The 16,659-nt window shown below is 42.1% G+C and overlaps 1 protein-coding gene across 2 annotated transcripts in view; it reads left to right on the top strand.

Annotated features, from left to right (window-relative positions):
- The window catches only part of LOC137792143 (collagen alpha-1(XXV) chain), a 142,455-nt gene that overhangs the window by 94,956 nt on the left and 30,840 nt on the right, over positions 1-16,659 (top strand). The window contains exons 5-10 of one of the 2 annotated variants that reach the window (XM_068587643.1): positions 536-562; positions 2,966-2,992; positions 8,648-8,719; positions 9,319-9,435; positions 10,587-10,622; positions 15,418-15,444. In XM_068587643.1, the coding sequence (XP_068443744.1) occupies positions 536-562; positions 2,966-2,992; positions 8,648-8,719; positions 9,319-9,435; positions 10,587-10,622; positions 15,418-15,444 (306 nt within the window). Of the gene's footprint in view, positions 1-535; positions 563-2,965; positions 2,993-8,647; positions 8,720-9,318; positions 9,436-10,586; positions 10,623-15,417; positions 15,445-16,659 lie in introns of those variants that run through there. The other variant, XM_068587642.1, reaches the window with a different exon arrangement.

The following is a 16,659-nucleotide window of genomic DNA, read 5'->3' as shown; positions in this document are numbered from 1 at the left end:
TGACAGAAGTTGGATGCAAAAACTGCCTCACATAAAACTGCTGTGTGTATAGGGCACAGTTTTACAATGCGCTTGCCAATACTTGGTTGGAGATTGCTGGATTTGATCATTTAAGTAAACATGGACTTGATTTGGGCCTGCTTTTGGTTTTAATTGTATGTTTGTATAAGCCCTGCCGTCTACAATACATAAGGCACCGGTTCCCAGTCTGTGACAGGGCTTTTTAATCAAATGCTGAAAGAGATGTCAAAAAATGCCCAATGTTAGTTTCATCAAAACCTAATTTGTTAAACTTTTGATTTTGCCTTCTCCCTATTAAGGTCATGATGTTCAAACTTTGAAGTAGCTCTGTTTGTTTGTTGGAAAACATGATTGGTCACCCTGGTTTTATAGATGTTGTCGTGTGTTGTGTCTTACCACAGGGTGCTATGGCACCAGAGTGATTACAAATAACTGACTTGGATTGTAATTTGTCATTTTCTTCCTCTTTATGTCTTGCAAAACAGCTGGATAATCATTGCTTTTCCTTTCGTAGGGCCCTTCAGGTACCAAGGGTGAAAAGGTGAGTAATTCTATGTTTAGTTTGACACTTTAACGGTATACTGTTGATGGTAAATGGACCTGTACTTGTATAGCGCTTTTCTATTCTTTCGATCACTCAAAATGTTTTAACACTACATGACATCATTCACCCATCCACACCCATTCCTAAACTGATGGGACGGCTTGAGGTTCCTCTAGCTAACATTCCTAGACACATTCAGACACCGTAGACACAGCTACGGGAGCAATTTTGGGGTTAAGTGTCATGCCCAAGGACGCAACGACATAGCTAGCGGAACCAGGGATCGACCCTGCTCAACACTGAGCCACAGTCGTCACAGTGTGTGATATAGTATTCTGGTCCACTCTGTAAAGCAGTAGTTCCACATTTTGGGAAATCAGATTATTCTCTTTCTTCCAGAGAGTTTGGGAAAAGTTTATGTTTGTATGCTAAGCTAAAGGCTGCTGCCGGCTAGCTCAGCACAGAGACTGTAAGCAGAGGAAAACAGTTGGCCTTGTTCTGTCTGAAGGTAACAAAGTCTGTTGTGCCACACTAGCTGTTTTCCTCTGTTTTTTTTAATAACTATTAAACTGCTGCTGGCTCCAGATTCATATTTACTGTACAAACATAAGGGTGGTATCAATCTTCTCATGTAATTCTCAATAAGAAAATAATTCTGGTTCACATTTCAGTCTTTAATATCCAGCCCATGATGTTGAAAGACAATTATTATTATTTATTTTTTTTGCTCTGCCATCAGTTGATTTGTCCATAAAGAGAGTCCTTTTGCGTTTGCTACAATAATTCACGTTCACCTCATCCTGAATTTTTTTATCCTCCTGTCGTTCACAAATCCACAGCACAGCACATTACTGACAGAAAGCCAGAGTCCAAGTTGGAGCCCTTAAATGCCTCACTGAGCATTCCTCCATAAAACAGCAGTGGAGCATGCAAAAATAACCACACTGTCTCTTTACAAGTCTGCAGGACTCTGGGACAAATAGAAGTGTGCCCATGGCTTTGCTTTGAAAGAAACACTGACATCCCTTGATTCACACCAAAGTTGATAAAGATCCCTTTATTCACTCATAAGGGAAACAAGTGGCTAAAAGCGTACTCTGAAAATGCTACTGGGGAAGAGCTGTTCTGTATTTCATACATTGTATGAAGTGAGCAACGACTTGGACTATATAACTTAATTTAGGATTTGTGGATTATTGTCCTGTTAAAGACAACACTTTAAATGATATAGCGTGAGAGTGCTAACCAGAGCTAACGTCTAACACAGAGAAACATTTCACAGTTGTCATCTGCGTTCAGTCACACTCTTTGGTAACAGATGATTTTGAGTAATATAGGGTGTGGGATGATGTTGGTTATTGTCGCTGACCAACATAATAAATCCCACAGTGTGATCTCTTATTTGGTGTCCCTCAAAGCATGAAATGGAACCCATAAGCATGGCGTACAAAACCAGATTTAAGTGATTTTCGAGCATCCGTTTTGACAATCGTGAATAACCCTATCCTGCAGATTAGATGCAAGTTCTTCTCCATAATGTGAACCCATGCATCTGCAGTTTAATGAAATGAAAAACAACTGTGTGCATTCCTCCCACCCAAGACGAATACATGGTGGATCAGTGTGGCCATTCATAACTGTTTCCCCCGTTAAATCCGCTTTTGGAACGACTTTACCAATGAAAAATTACAAATATTCCGGGATCTGTTTCATTTAAAATTCCTACAGCGTCGCATTGAAGTTTGTTTGAGCAAAATTGCTATCCCTGTGTGATAAGTTGCCCGGGCTCATTTTTTAGTGCTTGTGGCTAAATAGTAACTCAGCCAACAGGAGAGTGGAGAGCAGATGAGATGGTTTAAGGGTGTTCAGTTATACGATTCTAGATGGATTACGGCTATACAGTGTCCAACATTTGGTCTTCCTTCAGTTGTTTTGAACAAAAGTGAGCTTTTCGCTCTAATGCCATAAACCCACAGTCAGGTTGATTCGAAACCAAACATTTTCTCCTTCAGGAACGTGCTCCGTCCACACAGATCGACCCCCAACGAAGGCAGAAAGCCAACGAGCTCTGGGGCATAAAATGTGACCTGGCAATGCCGTTTGCCCACACTCAAGCCCTCCTCACCAAACCCACCAAACCTAACACCGGTGCTGTCTTGCTTTCTCTCTCTCTCATCCCCCACTCATGTCCGACCATGTTATCATAAGTGATTTTATTCTCAACCACAGTGAATAGTTGAGGGTTCCTGTATTATTTTCGTTATCAATGTGTTCCGAATTATGCCTCGGTGACTCCGGCGTGAGCCTCGGCTTATTATTAGCATTGTACTTGTGCCTGTGTGTCTGTTCACTGTGTGTTTGACCCTTGCATTTGAAAATTCCTTCTCTTTCCTTCTGCAGGGGGATCAAGGCGACCAGGGACCACGGGTATGCGGTTTACACTGACTTCTTGTGATTAGCTGATGAATGTGACTGTGTGTGTCTCCCCGAGCAGAATTGTGGGCAAAAGGTTTGAGATGCATGAAATTCCTGGGATAGTGTTCTTCCCATCTGGCCAAATACAACAAGCATTTCAGCACCGCTCATTTCTACATCAAGAATGGGTTGGAACACATGCAAAATACGCAAAGACCTTCTCTGTGCCTCTTGTTTTACAATTGAACATGAGTGCAAGATTTTGCCCTTCAGCAGAAGATATCTGCTCAATATCAGGTCCAATCAAAAGCCAACTTGCTCTGTCAATAATTACTCGTGATTCACTTGAATCCCCGACGCGACACGGTGTGTTCAGAGCTTTAATCATTTCCAGCTCTCTCGTTTGACATTTCTATGAAAGTGCAGCTTCTAAATGATGATGATGATGTGAGTGCTTTTCCGTGCTCGACAGACTCTGAAATGAATTACTCCATCTCCAACTAACAGCAAGAGCACACTTGTTTTTCTCAAATAATGGTTAAAAAATGAGGCCTCCTTGAAAAGCTGACTGCGACTGCACAGGTTTGTTTAAAGTAGATTGCATTAACTGGGGTCGTATGTGCACATGCACACTTTTTACTTTCTCTGTATCTGTTGTCATCAAGCGTAGATGGTGTGGAGTCAAAGTCACTTTAAATGCTTGTACATTATTTGAATAAGCGGGAAAAGAGCACAAAGGTTGGAGCACAAGGACAAGAGAAGACAATAAAACAGAGGTTTGTCTTGTCATCAGAACACCAGCCATCTCCCGAGTGGATCTGATCCCAATTCTGAGTTGGCGCCCAACCAGACGTTAGTAGTTTGCCAATTATCTTTGTCAACTCACCTCCAGGCCAGTTCTGCACGCCGAAGCACCGCAATTCTCATGATTTGGAAGTCAATACCAATGACCTTCTCTGCAAAATTCGATTAGTGGTCCCGAACCGATACATCTGGGGAACTCCTTAAATTGCAGCAAAGTTCCCAGAGATTTCGGATCGCTGAGTGGTTTCACACTTTAACACAATCCACAAGTACACCTCAATCTTTGTGATATCCTTAGTTCATTTTAACGATATGAAAAATATTGGATAATCATTATTGTTAGACTGAACCACTGCAACCGGGCACAAAGGAAATATCTTTGCTCACTGGCTGAATTGAGTAAACTATCGCTGCTTGGATAGAATTTCTTGGGTTTTGGTCATAATTTGTACCCTTTTAACCTAGGAAATGGAGTCATCTGTCTCTATCAGTAAAGTGATTTATAATTTTGAAACAGCAGTGTGGCTGAAAGAGTTGTAACAGGGACCAGCCATGCCCTATTTGTCTTGTAGAGTAAATACATAAACTGTCCACTTCAAGAAAGCATTTCATTAACTTCCAATTACAGCCAAATTGTTCCGTAACAGGTACAAATTAGCACACAGTCACAGTCACATGTGAAGGACTACTGCAGTCTAGGTCACCAGCAAATGATATTACCTCCACAGAATGGGATATTGACTTTGCACATTAGATTAGTAGATAAATGTAGTGGAACAATATTAGAGAGATTTCCTTAATAGATGAAGGCATAATGAGACAAGTGCTGCCTGACCTTGACTCTATCCTGCTGGAAATTAAACTTGTTTCATGCCTAGTATTGTGCGCAAAGAGGCTATTAAACCCATATGGAGGTGTGTAAACAATAGGGCATGTTAAGAATTTGTCCCCGGCATACCACACTTTGCCAAATTACATTAAATCTGACATATTAAAAGATAGACTATTTGTGTTTGCATGGTTATATAATATGTTTGTCTTTAGGTTAAGTCTAAAACCCGTAGTCTCCGTGGCCAAAGACGTGGCCTCACAGACACACGCTTCTTCTGCCTGTTCCCCACATGTCCAGGTCAGCCATTTGTTGGCCCTTAAAAGTCAAAGGTCACATCCAAACACCAGAGGTTAAACAAGCAACAAATAATAAATTGGCCAGTTTTGACAAAGAAATGTTTTGGCCACCTTCGAAGCTCCACTGGTGGTATTTAATTAACAGGAGTTACTGACTCTGTGTGTGACCGAGAAAGGTGTGTGGTCGTTCTGGAAGGGATGGCACAAGCTACAGGTGTCAGGTCAATTCCTGGGTCAGTTAGAGACATTCTTGTGATTAAAAAGAAAAGAAAAGTGCCCCAGTTTGACCAAGACTTTACTTACCACATTATGGGATTTGACCAATTTGCATTGTTCTTCCAAAATAAAGAGACTCTGACTGTCATTTCCAGGATTTCACTTTTAATGCGTGAACTAAAAGTGTTCAGTCAGACTGTTCGCACATAAAATAAGAGTCCTTCAAATTAATTTCCCTTGAGATACATTTGACGAATCGCATTGATGCCAAATCTGAGGCTTTAAATGAAGGTACTCTTCCTCTCTTAAATGTATTAAAGCCGTCTATGCTCCCGACTGGTAATCCACTCCACATATTCAGAAAATGCCTGCATTTGGTTGGGATGTTTTGTGCGTTTGGTGTGGTCGTGGAGATGCCGGTTCTGGCCAGTGTCCTATGACGGCTGTTGCTGATTGTCCTCATATCTGACTTTTTGTTTACTACAGTTGCAGTAATCTCGCTGCAGGCAAATACATAGCAATAGAGCTCCTCACCAAATAACCGACATCCGCTTTCGAGGAGAGAAGCAAAACAAATCAATCTGTGAATGGTTAGGATTCTCTGTCAACCGCCATGTCATTATCATTTTCACACATGGTCGTCAGCGCAGAGGCAATGCGGGGTGAGCACTGACACACACCTAGTCAGGCTTTTATCCACTTTACTCTCATCTTCTGCACAGAAATATCAAACTATGTCTTTTGCTCAGACAATCATTTTCACACATGTCAAACACACATCAGTGGGGTTGCTTCTCTGTATGTTTTGAAACCAAAGCAAAAGTTAGAGAGCGTTCACGTGCACCAGCCTGCATATGCGCCACACTCGATTTTCCTGCCTGGACTCTTTGTCTCTTTCCCCCTGACCATAATCCAGTTATTGTTTTCCTTCTTTGTCGTCAAGATGTTTGAGGCTGTAAATAACTTGGGGGAAATATGTGTGCTTCAATCCCAGTCGCACACAGCATGGCTATTGTCTCCAGCGTAAGAGTCTTGCTCTGGTCTGCTGCAGGGCGGAATTAAATCTGCCTGCCTTGAAAGCCATATTCTTAATGAGCCATGCTTCTTGAATTATCTTTGGAAAACCAGAGTGATGGCACCAAAGCCATGTTTGGATAGGCCAGATTTTATCTTCAACTTGAATATGAAGGGATATTGGTCTCTTACAGGGCATGTTTATGCTGCTGTGCCAGTCTTTGAGAATTGCTGTTCATTCGGGTTGGATATTTATGGGGAAGCATAACCTGCAGGATGAAGGAAAAACAAGATATTATGCAATCAACATACAGCCATTGTGGTAGAATCTTTACATGCTCTTCTGTAGACTTAGCATTTAAGGTAAAAGCATTCATGCGTTCGTCGTCCACCTTTCTCTTTTTACGCAGTAATTTATGAAACAATAAGGCCTCTGTTGTGTTTTAGTTTTGGAAAGGCTAAGAGAATAAGACAACAACGTCCAAACTCTGTAAATGCAGAGTTTCACTAATAACAGCCCAAAAATCCAAAGCTGGACAGCTCTGCCGTGCCTAGCAATGCTTGCTAAGCTTTGACTTTACTGTTCGTGAGAGGGGTTTTCCAAAGGGTCAATTCATGTTTCAGTAGACATTAATACTGCAACATGCCTTTCAAAGATGAATCACTGTCAAAGACCTTTACAAGCTTGCACAGCAGTGCAATGAAATAAAAAATGCTATGTCTAATTATGGACAATATACCCTTAAAGAATGATTTATGACAGTCAATAAAACTAAACAAAGTGTATTTATTTGAGGATAACATTCAAAACCATGTTTGGCTGACAGTATGTCAGTGTTTCTGGAGTCAGATAAAAGTTAGCATCCAGTTTTACACATTTGTCTCCTCTTCCCAAGAAAGAGTCGTGATGCTTTCTTCTTTTGTTGAGTTTTCATGAGTGGATCACATCTGTCATGACCGTTGTTGACGAGGGAATTGGAAAACCATTTGATTGAATTGCCAGTGAACATCTCAATCCCTTCATGTTCCCCAAAGCTCAGTGTACGCTACAGCTCCTCAAGTCGCCAGCATGATATAGTTCAAAGTCTGTTCTAAGATAATCTTCTGCCCAAATGTTCTGTCTGTATTATTGGAAGAAAACAATGGATAATGGTTAGTGATGTTAGTTGCATGCTTTCTACACTGCCTCAACTTCAACTTGTTTAAATGGTGGATGTTTAAAATGAAATGTTGCTCATGTTTATGTCTGAATTGAAATGTCTGGTCTTCAAAACAAACAGTTTGACAGTTCAATGTGATGTTAGCGAGTTTCAAGAGAAAAACCTTGAATACATGTTGAAGTATGTCACATGTTATCCTGTTTGTTTCACAAATGTGTGAGAATATTTAGAAGTAGGATGCATCTTCTTCCTGCTTTAATTGTTTTTGTTCCCTCAGTGTTTGAGTGTCATGCGTGTGTTGTGCCATGTTCTGCCGTTTGTCCCTTTTAGGGATTGCCTGGTCCCCCTACGCTGGCTGCTTTGCACAGCAATCAGATCCTGACTGTCAAGGTTTGTCGGTGGTGGTGCGACCTCGCTGCTCAGTCCGACCCCTCCGCAGCACCCACTGGGAGTAAATAAATCACTGTCGGCTGCTTTGTCTTACAGCCTGACGATGGAATAGGCACAGGAAAAAGCCCATCTAATTAATCACAGCCAGTCAATCGGCTATCCTCTTCCCCCGCTGCCGCCACCAGCCAGTCACTCAAGATCTCTGTTCCACGCTTAATGCCAGGTTCCCCATTTAAAGCAAAGGTGGCCTTTTACAACCCAGAAGTATGTAGCTGACTGGAACGAGAAGAAGTGGTCTGGCTTGTGTCCATTGATGCTAAAATAAATGGAAGGAACTCCAAGAGGAATACTGGATGATGAACCAAAGTGGCAAAATGTTTTTTTTAAAGCTCATGCCCATGGTTCGCCACAAATCCTTCAATCCACCAATTTGGCATTCTGGATTTGGGTTTCTTTCAGCGATGGATGAAGCCACTTAATACCAATGGACACCAGCAGAATAATGAATGCATTGAAAGCAACAAGGTTGGAAATCAACCTCAACTCAGAAGGTCAACCACGCTGGCTTCAGTGTGTGCAGCTCCCGGGGTCTGACTTAGCAGCAGGCGCAAGATGATGACAGCGCTTTCACAGAGGAGGAGAAATTCCCATTTTTCCGGGGTCTGCGAGCCCACTATGGCGCCCTCACACCCCTTAGGTGGTAATTATGGGTCCTGGCTCCAAGAAAAAAAAACCCAGACTTCCGAAGCAAACCACCTCCGTGCTGGAAAAGTGTGGACTTCTCCCCCATCTGTAAAGGCGCTGGACCGGGGTTCATGAACACCGACCTTTCTAACAAAATCTGTTTCTTTTTGCATTTGCCTCCTTCCTCCTCCTCCTCCTTCTGGGACCTCATCCTTCTTCAACCTTCTCTCACCTCTGACCTGCGACCTCTTGACCTCACACACCTGCTCAGATGGTCTTCCCTAAGATCAATCATGGCTTTCTTTCCGCTGACCAGCAGCTCATAAAGCGACGGCTCATTAAGGTAGTGGCTGTGTCCTCTCTCTTCTCTCTGTCGTGCCACGTCTCACCGAATCACTCCTCTCTGTGCATTCTGCAGTTTGCATGCGAACCTTCAGAAAGACCTGTCAGAAGTGCTCTTTTTTTACGACGGCTAAGGCGAAATATCGAAATCTGTTTTTAGAAATCAAGGTTTCATTAAGGTAAAATGAATTACTGTCCTGGCATTGCTTCAAGCACTTTCCTTCCAAGTTGGATTGTTGAAGGTTTTCTTAGTTTTTTTTTTTATTATCCAGTAGAATAAAGGCCCACATGTGTTTTTTTTGCCCTGATTATTGTAGCTCCACAATTTGTTTTGGTGCCTAATGCACAACTCTTATTCAACTCATTAAGTCCATTTTAGATTTCAGGGGATTACTGTTCCAGCTATAAATCAGATTCAGTTTTAGCCTAAAATGCAAACTCTCCTCCATGTTATGAATGGAGGCAGCCCATAGCCACCCACGAGATCATTCCACTACGCTCTCTTCATTATCATTTTTACTGCAGTGGCTCCAGTCTCAGTGGATCCAACAATATCACAGAACATTGATGTTTAAGTGTGTGTTTTTTTTTGCCGCACAGGGAGATCAAGGACAAGCTGGACCACCTGGGCCACCGGGGCCACCGGGTCCTCCTGGGCCGAGGGGGCCTCCAGGCGACACGGGGAAAGATGGACCCAGAGGTGTCCCCGGTCTGGCAGTGAGTATACAGACATTTGAGGAAGTTTGGATGAACCCAACAAAGATTGGCAGCCAGTGTGTTATTAAAATGACATTGGATCAGTACAATAATGGGGATTTTCTTCTCTCTGCATTGTTTTTATTAGGAGTAAAACAAGTTCAGCTCTTTATGTACTCTTATTCAATTTGACTGTGATCCAGTGCTGGGAGGGTTCATCCCCATGAAAAGCTTTCTAATGAAGACTAGACAAACAACATTGGCGTTCATTGCCTTGATGTGTTTGGCGAAACATTCATATGCTCCTTCACTGTATGGATTTATGTTTATTTGGTTGTTTTTCATTATAACGTAATATGTTCCATGTCTTTAAGCCTGTCACTGGCATCACACTAATTCATGTGATATCATTCTGCGAGTAAAAGAATAAACAGAAAAGGCCTGTCAATTATATTCAGCCATAAAACCGTCTGAGGGCTCCAGCTGATCTTTATTGCCCTGGCAGAGTTCACAGCGGGAGTGCAAAAATATTAAGTGTTGTTTATCTGATTCTTGCCAAGCTTTTGATGAATATTGTTTTCAGTTCTTACAGTTCAGTTGCAATAGCTGTTGCGTTTTTCCAAGAAATTTAAATTCTCTTGCCGGGTTCATTCTCCAATGATTTATTTCTCCTAACGCGAATACCATAGACGTAGGGGAGCAAAAACTGCCCCGTAAACGTCACAAAGTTTAAAAAAAATGGAATAATGTTGAAGCGTGGCTTTGGCATAGAAATCAGGCCATGGCAGATGTCTCTTTTCAAAAACTTCAGTAACATCCAAGAGTATCTGAACTGAAAGCAGAGATGAGAACATGGCTGTTGGACCGAGACGGTGAAGCTACAGGTGTCGCAGCATGATGAAACGCCTCATAGCCAAGATGCTACATGAGAAGAGAAGAAGCTCTATTTGGCAATCTGGCCACGTTGCACCGTAGCGGCTGTTAAAACACACACACAAATGGGGAACTCGACTATATTGTGGTAAATGCAGTATTTTTTCACCGTAATATTTGACTCGTTTAACTCAGGATGCTGTTTATGATCTTTTTAAAACACCGTACATGTTCGCAACTTCCCAAAGAAGACTTGCCCCGCTGCTCCTCCATTAACAGGCTGTTTTCTATTCCTATAGGGTGATCCAGGGCAGATTGGAGAAACAGGAATCATGGTAAGCACAAACCTTTTCCTTTTTGTGTTATTTTTATGCTTCAGTTTTTCTCCGGATGAAACAAACGAGACATAGACACAGAGTATGTGTTGATTTAGAGAGCTTTAATGGTGCTGGGAGGCAGATTTTGTTGTGTTTGGACAGGCCCAGGCTCACTGTTTCCAGTCTTTATGCTAAGCTAGGCTAACAGCCTGTTTGAGGGAGTTTGAGGGAGTTTCATTTGAACCATACAGACATGAGAATAGTATCACTAGTCAGTAGTCTTCTCAACCAACTCAACATGTTTTTCTTTTTCATTATAAATATCAACACCAACACTTTCCAAAGTGGCTCATGTCATGTTTGATTAATAAGTTGATTAATAATGCTTTGACTGTGAATTTAAACCTCTGTTTCTGCTGTGGTATTATTGGTCTTCACTGCCTTTGATACACTGACAAATTAGCAAAACTCTATATTTTTTTTCCAAACATTTTTTGTCAGAAATACACTATTTCGATTTTGCAGTTAAACAGAATTTATTCTGTTTAATATTGTGCTTTTAAATAACATGGAATTGTGCTACTTAGGATGTTTTTATATGTGCATTTCATTTACGAGATTTTCATAAGATTTTTGGATAATGTGGTGAATATTAGAGACAGATTCTATGATACCCTGCACAAGCGTTTGTTTTCTCCAAGAAAAACTCCTTATACAGTAGGGACAAGCTGTTCCAGTTAACAGCAACTGGATACCACTTGTGGTGTTCAGCAAATAAAGCATTTGATTAAAGTTTCCTCATAAAAGCGACGTCAAATAGGTCAAGCCAAATTCCAGAGAAAGCGACGACGGAAAACGTGACATGAGAAAAGTCTTGGTGACGTCAGTTTTCACAACTGCAGGGGAGAGTAAGTAAAGCTGACAGAGGAGGTGTTATCAAGTGCTTTCATCTCTGATTCCATCTCTGACCCTTTCCACGGTGTGGAAAAAGTTGGTGGACTGGAAATAAATGGACAGAGAAAATGAAGGATGGTGAGGCTTAAGTGGCTCGAGAGACGCATTAGCTCGAGAGGAAGAGGAGCGTAAGAGGAGCTGAAAATGCTAATCATTCTTCACTCTTTACCCTCGTTCTGCTTTTATGTTGCTGCGGTTTTTAGCTTGTGTTGGTTTTAATGATACGTTTTACACATTATCCCCGTTGTGCTCATCGCTGTGGAAGCAGCGTGTTTTTTTTGTGTGTCATGAATGTCAAATTTGCATCCGATTTCGCAGCAGTCCCAGGCGTGCGCTCGTACGTCTCCAGTGCTAATACAAGCTCTCGCGCCAGCAGCTGGAGTATTTCTCCAAAAGATGAATGCTGAATCCCGTTCAAAAGGAGCTCTTAGGCCTCGCGTAGAGCTTTGAATAAAAAATGTGCGCCGCTCACTGTATTCCTTGAGATAAAGCGTACTATTTCAGTAGTACACAGCATGACACTGATGCACTTTTAACGAGGAGTAAGGCCATCATTTAGGAATCCCTCCCCGTAAAGCAGCGTGAGATGAGCGCGTGTCAGAAGTTGTAAAGAGATGTGATGTGACACGGAGGAGTTTCCTAGCTTCTGTTTTCCGGCCAGCCGCAGTTTGTTTTGCCGTGATAAGACAATGGATTAGAGAGAGACGTTTCTGTAAATGATAATGTGGTTGTTAAACCTCTGGAGAGGGACTAAAAAGAAAATTCTGCATCCAGAAACGAAGCTCCAGTCCACACCCTTAATCGGCATTTGGAAATCAATATGAATTAGATGTGCATAAGCAACGAGACTGATTGGCTCCAGTTTGTACAGCAAGCTTTAAGGATGATCTTTGATCTGCTCTTTTAGATCTGCACAACTGGAGGTAGGGGTTTTAAAGTTGGTCCTTGACCAACTTCTGCCTCTTTTATGGTGCTCAAGGAGCTAGCGCCCACTTGACACAGCTCAACGTTTTTGATGTATATGCTATTGTTAAAGAGGCAAAAGTAGATTCCAGAGTTTTCCAGCAGCCTTCCACAACATATGGTGCTGGTTAGAAGGATTAAGTCCTTGTGGAGCAACAAGGGGGAGGGGGGAGGAAAAAAAAGGAAATATTTTCAGGACTCAATTCAAAACCATCAGTGCCATAAGGTCTCTCTGGGGTAAATTAAAGGAGTCTCCATCTCTCTAAAGGTGGCTTGCAGTCTTGCACACAGTTTTCATTTGGGACTTGATTTTGTTTCAAAAAGCCTAAATAAGAAAAGCAGTTGTGTATTGTATGTGGTGTCAGTGAAAACATCTGCCCTGTCTGCATTTTGGTGTATATAGTCTAAATGGTATTTCAGAACTATCTTTAAAAAACAATTATTTTATCCAAAGCCCCAGCTGAATAATCAAGGAAAACACCACAAATACCTCATGGTAACTGCAACCCATAAAGGTTTGCGTAATTCAGTAGTCAACAGTCATTTTGGATAAAGTAGACTCCACTGGAAACTGGAATCGAATGAGACAAGTGGACACAATGCATTTCAGAGCGACTTCTTTGTTAACATTTCACTTGATTGGGTGGTCCATGAGTGTCATATTCTTGCTATACAGCTGCTGCTTTGTTTACAGTAGCAGTAAAGACGGTGTGATTGAAAGGTCTTACGAAATGAAAAGTCACGTACACAGTTTAAATAAAGCACACATGTCCAAAATCCCAAAATGGGGTTGAGCCCAATGTTTTGCTGCTTCGACCAACCTTAAGGTAACAATAAGGTTCTCAAAAAATATTTTTCCTTTAAAGCAGAAAGTTCCTGAAGTTAATGTAAATAGCCGTGCTGCGTTGCAAAGCTGTTTCAATGGCCTTCCAAGTGAAACCGAGGCTTTGAACAAGAAAGCTCCAGCACGAAGCTCTCCTGTGCTTTGATCAGCCGACGTAGTTTCCCTGTGAACGCAGAGCGAGAAATGCACACTCTGGTAGTCCTTCGAGTGGCTGAGGGTTCAACTGCAGTCTGAGTGTGGGAAGGGACCTGCCAATTGCTTCATTGTTTGTCATTTCCGAGTCATGAATGAAAGCACCGAACATTCAGCGCTTTGTATTTGTGCTCGGTTGCTCGACTTCAATAGGCGTCCTGTTGATATCGTCCTGTTGGTTTGCAGATTTTTTTTTCTTCTTTTATGCATGTTAAATGAGGCAGCTGAGGTGCTGTATGCGGAGCATGTGCCATAACGATGAATACTTTTTGGATGTTTGGATTATTCTCCATTTTAATTTTCTAGGGCCCAGAGATAAGAACAAAAGGGTCAGGACCAAGACTTCCTCAAGGGCCCTTGACTTTGAGAAAAATCTCCTTTTCAGCCGGTAGCTCCTGAGTGCTCTCAGATGTAGCCAAGCTAATTAGCGCTCAGGCGAGTGGCACATGCTCTCACATACCTAGTGGGTCATAAAGATGTTTACCAAACCCTACTGTGCATAGCCAACAAAGACTTTTAAAGGCAAGCAAGAGGAAAACCTTTTTCTTGGTCAGCTAGGATAATGAAAGTTGTTCATTGAGGTTTTTTTGTTATAAGTGCAGATGGAATGCACTATAAATGAGCTGTAACTGTGTGGGCCATTTCTGTAAATGGGAGAATGGGAAATGGAAAATCCGAATGGGAAAGTTTAGAGCTTGAGTTACTTGGTGATCGCGTTGTTTCGTCAACAAAAAAACTAAACAAGCGATCGAACAAACCCTTTATTCTCAGAAGATGTGTTATTATTCTGGTTCTTTTTGCTGAGCCAAGCATTCGTTGGTGCTTTGGCTGCGGGGCATACGTTGGCCACCACCAACCTAAAATGTGCACTGCCAGTCAAACCTTTTGACCTGAATGTGTCCTCATTGGCTACTTTCAACTATAGGTATACAAACCTTTTACACTCATCGGGGGACCACATCTTAGGTCATGTCAATTACACTGCATCAACATGAATCCAGAGAGGAAAAGCTGTTGTGTGGTATACGGTCAGCTTGGCCTTGACTCAACCCAGAGGGATGGGCCAAATAACACCGATCCTGAGCCGACAGCGAGGAAAATGTTGGCCAACATGAGTGTCATAACAGCCAGACGTAAAGGTGTTGATGAACTGCCGTGGCTGCAATAGTTGTGAGACTCGTGAAGCCAAAATGGAAGAAACTAACTTTCAGCTTGGTTTCTCATTTAGGTCATAAAGCAGTCCTGCAGACAGGTTCTGGTGGAGGACGTCGAGGGCTTTACCTCCGGTTTTGCTGGGGTGAAACAGCAGGATGAAAATAGAAACTGTCCTCCCAGACGCATCTATCCCAGAGTAAATCTCAGTGAGGGATGTTGGGGCGCTTTTTTTCTCTCCTCCGTTTAACTTATTAGCTTTGTAAGGCGTTCCAACTATTTCCCCATTTAGGTAATGAACCTCTCTGTGTGTCGGACTGCAGGCTTAAACTGTGGGACAGCCAAACAAGTTTTTCACAGTCGTTAAAATTATGAAAGAAAAGAGATCAGCATGAAAGATAAAACTGTAAAAGATTTTTTTTGTTCATGGCCTCATTAGAGATTCATGTTTATAGGGAAGCTCAACGAAAAGAAGGCACGGGGTGAATTTTAGTCTTTGTCGGCGAGTAAAACAAGGCATCGATTGTGATTCGGTTCTGCCCGAAGGGTGTGTGCTCACTGTGTGGAATCCGACCAGAAGCCTTGCCAGTCGCTCTGCCGCGACCGTGTTGGCTGTGGAAATCATATTATTTCTGACATGGACTCTTTTTTTTTATTTCTGTTCCTTCTCAACTCTCTCGCTCTCTTTGTCTCACTTCTCATTTACAGGGACCTGAAGGGCCACAAGGGGAGCAAGTGAGTCCAGAGAATCATTTCTTCATTTTTTCACTTTCTTTCAATTTTAAATAAAATAAGATTCTTTGCATTAAGTTATCCACTGAATGACATAAAACATACACTTAATAATGAAAAGGTTGAAATCTTAACATACACCCAGGGAGGATTTCTTCCACAGTAGAATAATGTTTTGGATTTGATAGTAACTGTGCACAAGTTGCACAAATGGCAGTGAAAACACGTGCTGGGTGTTGAGTCCATTTACTTGGAGATTAGTGACGCAGGGCCATATTTGGGGCAAGTAAATGGACAAGGGGAGAGTTAAGGCTTGAACAACACTGGGAGGGAGACAGAGAACAGAGAACCTGGAGCTAAGCGCTGCGATGCCGGTCCCGGGTCCCCGGCGGCGCTGATGTGAGGAACAGATGTAAGCCATATCCAGCCATCAGGTAGCTTGCCAGTGTTTGTTCAGTGTAACCCAATCAGACACTTCCTGTCTGCGCTGTCATCTGTCGGCAAGGCCTCCCGTCGGCATGGGAGGGGGTGTGTGGAGGGGTCAATGATGACACACCGCCGTGTTAATGACTCATAAGCCAGGCCCGGAGGCTACTCGGCCAGATCTGCTGCTGGTGTAGCGCCGTGTTTAGCGGAGGGGCCGTGTCAACAGTTATTCAAGTGGAATCACCTTGCTGATTGATTTGGTGTCACAACATGATAAAAAGTCAAGTTTGAATCATGTATTCAAACTTATCCATTTAGTAATAGTAGCATATTGTATCTGCTTTCACTCGGTAATGTGATCCATTCTCCTTCAGCCCATGTTAAATGTTTGATATACAGTATAACAAATTATTTTAAAACAACACTTTTTCATTGCTTCAAGTCTATGCTCCATTGTTTCACTCCTCTTTGATATATGTCTGAATGTGACCACGGTAACAGTAATTCATTTTTATTACGAAGAAGCACAAATAGCCAACATAAGCAAACCGCTATGCAAGAGAGTGGGAGTTCATTAAAACATGCTCGGTATAACCTCAAAGTCTAAATCATCTGCTTCAAGTAAGTTAAAGGAGCACATGCACACATCAGAGCATAAAACGTGGACTCACTTTCTCTCCTTTCACATCAGAGTCATGCCTGTGACATCCATAACATAGCAGATTTTAAAATATGATATGTAATATTTATTCTGGCCAGGTTTTTGTAGGGTCAGCACACACTGAAGTGGGG

The sequence above is a fragment of the Clinocottus analis genome, unplaced genomic scaffold, assembly GCF_023055335.1.
Source record: "Clinocottus analis isolate CAN_PGR_092001 unplaced genomic scaffold, fCliAna1.0.p SCAF_21, whole genome shotgun sequence".
Lineage (NCBI taxonomy): Eukaryota > Metazoa > Chordata > Actinopteri > Perciformes > Cottidae > Clinocottus > Clinocottus analis.
This window is presented reverse-complemented; position numbering and strand designations above follow the sequence as displayed.